General features: G+C 44.1%; 1 protein-coding gene across 1 annotated transcript in view; it reads left to right on the top strand.

The window, feature by feature from the left end:
• The window catches only part of UTP6 (UTP6, small subunit processome component), an 11,242-nt gene that overhangs the window by 948 nt on the left and 7,699 nt on the right, over positions 1-2,595 (top strand). Inside the window, exons 3-9 of the mRNA XM_008637586.2 lie at positions 3-85; positions 172-256; positions 664-705; positions 789-881; positions 1,025-1,072; positions 1,873-1,936; positions 2,368-2,486. Coding sequence (XP_008635808.1) covers positions 3-85; positions 172-256; positions 664-705; positions 789-881; positions 1,025-1,072; positions 1,873-1,936; positions 2,368-2,486 — 534 coding nt within the window. The remainder of the gene's footprint in view (positions 1-2; positions 86-171; positions 257-663; positions 706-788; positions 882-1,024; positions 1,073-1,872; positions 1,937-2,367; positions 2,487-2,595) is intronic.

Here is a 2,595-nt window from a genome sequence, read left to right as displayed (position 1 = left end):
AGCGCATCGAGCAGCGGCTGGAGGACCGCGTCCCGGAGCTCGAGCAGCTGGAGCGGGTCGGGCTCTTCACACGCAAAGAGATCCGGTGAGCGGGGCCGGGGCCGGGGCCGGTGGGTGAGCGCACGTGGTGCGGCCAGGAGCGCTCCGGGCGCTGATCTCCCGTTCCCACAGGGCCGTCCTGAGGAAAGCCTCGGCTCTAGAGTACAAAATCCAGCGGAGAGCGCTGCGGAAGGAGGATTTCATTAATTACATCCAGGTAGGCTTCACTGAGAGGCAGAGCGAGGCAGCTCGCGAGGCAGCTCTTGATGCAGACCCAGCTCAGTTAGACCCGGCTAGTTTTGTAGTTACCCACGTTGCAAACAGGTCAGAAAACGGAGACTCCTCCTCACCTGGTCGTTCATCTGTGAGCGGTTGTTGGCACCAGAGCAGGAAGCATAGGCAGGAGTTGGTGCCTGAGTTTGGGGTCCGGCTTCTCTCGTGTTGTGACCTCTTCCTGTAATTTCTTGTCTCTCCAGGGATATAGACCCCCCCCATTATGGCTTATGTGTTCCTGACTGTAATGTTTATTGTTCACCTGATCATCTATAACAAACTTGATTTGGGGTTTTTTTTGCCTTACTGTTAGATGCCTCATTATTTGCTTTTAAATGTTTCTTTTTCTAGTATGAAGTTAATCTGCTGGAACTGATCAAGAAAAGAAGAGCAGTAAGTTTGTCACTTATTAAGAGTACAAAATACTTTATGCCAAATTTTCTATTGCAATAAAATTAGTTTTTTTTTCCTCTTAGCGCATTGGATATCCATTTAAGAAGGATGAAATTGAGCACTCTATTCTGCATAGAGTCCACAGCCTGTTCAACCGAGCTACAGGGAAATGGAAAGTAAGTTTATTTGTACTGAGATTCAGAATTCTTTTTTTCTGTACACCAGGTCATTGTACCAAGAGTGTGTTGTTTGCTTGTCAATGTACAAATGATTTTGTACATTGTGAGATTGATTCTCTTCTTCTTTTGATTTCCAACAGGATGATGTCCAGCTGTGGCTTTCGCATGTTGCATTTTGCAAGCAGTGGGTGAGTTTTCAAATCCTGATCTTACCCAGGTTGAGATGCTGGATTGGTGCTTACTCACACATCTGAAACTTGATTTAAAGATAGGGGTACAAACTTAACTGCTACATGCTGTAATACTGACATAATTTTGATAGTATTGTTGGAGGTGCTTGGGATTTTCACTGATGTATGTAAATGTAGAGTTTGAGAATGAATTAGTATGACATTTGGTGCTTGCAGGGGCAAAGGTGAGGCTAACTGCATTAAATCTGGTGTACCAGTTGGTTTGTGAGAGCCATAATATTGGCTATACCTTCTCTGGAGTGAGTGACTCACTTGTCTGTGAATTGTGATTCTGTTCCAAATATTTATTGTCGTGGCTATCCTGGAAAGTCTAATTCTGGTGGTTCTGTACTTGATAAACTTACCTGTGCAAGGCTTCATGTTATTACAAGCATTCAAGTGCTGTCATTTCTGTACTGAAGAAGGTGACCTTGCATGGCAGTGAAGGTGGCCAAAAGAAAATACAATCTGTATCTCAGAAAGGGGCAGTGAGACAATGGGTTTGGGACTTAGGCAACATTTGCGTTTGCTGTGTAGTTCAGAAAAGTTGAGTTAGCCATGCTACCCTAATCTGGTGACATTTAAATGCTGGTCACTCTTGAGTAAATATGAGAAACTTTCTACTGAAGATACAGTAGCAGAGAAGCATCTTTTTCAGAGCAATTGTACTACGGCTAGTAACCTTTCCTACTGAAACTTTGGTGCTGGGGGTTCAATTCAGTACCAGAGTGGGTGAAACAAAACTACTTCTTTTACAGAATGCAAAACATCAACTCAGTAAGGTGTTTTCTACCATGCTGGCCATTCATTCCAATAAACCAGGTAAATAAAATAAATGGTGAGTGCTGAATAAATGCCTCAGCATAGATTGTATGGTGTTGGTTTAAGTTCTTGTAGATCTCGGTTCAAGCTGTTGGGCTGAAGTTCCTACTCTCTGTTCTTTGCCTTGCTGCTGCTTCAGAGAGGAGGGCTCTGACAGGGGTTCTGCTGAGCAATGGGAAGAATGTGAAGCAGGTCAGAATGACCAATTCCCAGGTGGACTGGGGACTCAGTAGATGTATCAGAAGTGAGAGATGTTGAATGCTCATGACTGCTTTTTGGCTTTTGAAGACATCATTAGATCTGTAGACCCGATTAAACTTCCTGGATCTGCCTGTCTGCTTTACAGTTTTGCATGGGAGATAATCAGTCTTATACTGGTGCTGAGCTCATGTTGAGAGGTTAAATAAATTTATTTGTGTCACCTGTTGCAGCACTGTGGATTATGGCAGCAAAGTGGGAAATGGAGACACGACTGTCATCAGAAAGTGCCAGGCACTTGTTCCTTCGTGCTTTGCGCTTCCATCCAGACTGCCCCAAACTTTATCAAGAAGTGAGTTCCTGTTTTTCTTCTATGACCACTTACTTGATCAATCAGAGCAAATCCGTTCAGCATGTTTCCCAGATCCGTCTGACACAACTGGAAAAACTTGTTTTTCCAT

The sequence above is a fragment of the Corvus brachyrhynchos genome, unplaced genomic scaffold (genome assembly GCF_000691975.1).
Source record: "Corvus brachyrhynchos isolate BGI_N302 unplaced genomic scaffold, ASM69197v1 scaffold407, whole genome shotgun sequence".
NCBI classification, from domain to species: Eukaryota; Metazoa; Chordata; class Aves; order Passeriformes; family Corvidae; genus Corvus; species Corvus brachyrhynchos.
This window is presented reverse-complemented; position numbering and strand designations above follow the sequence as displayed.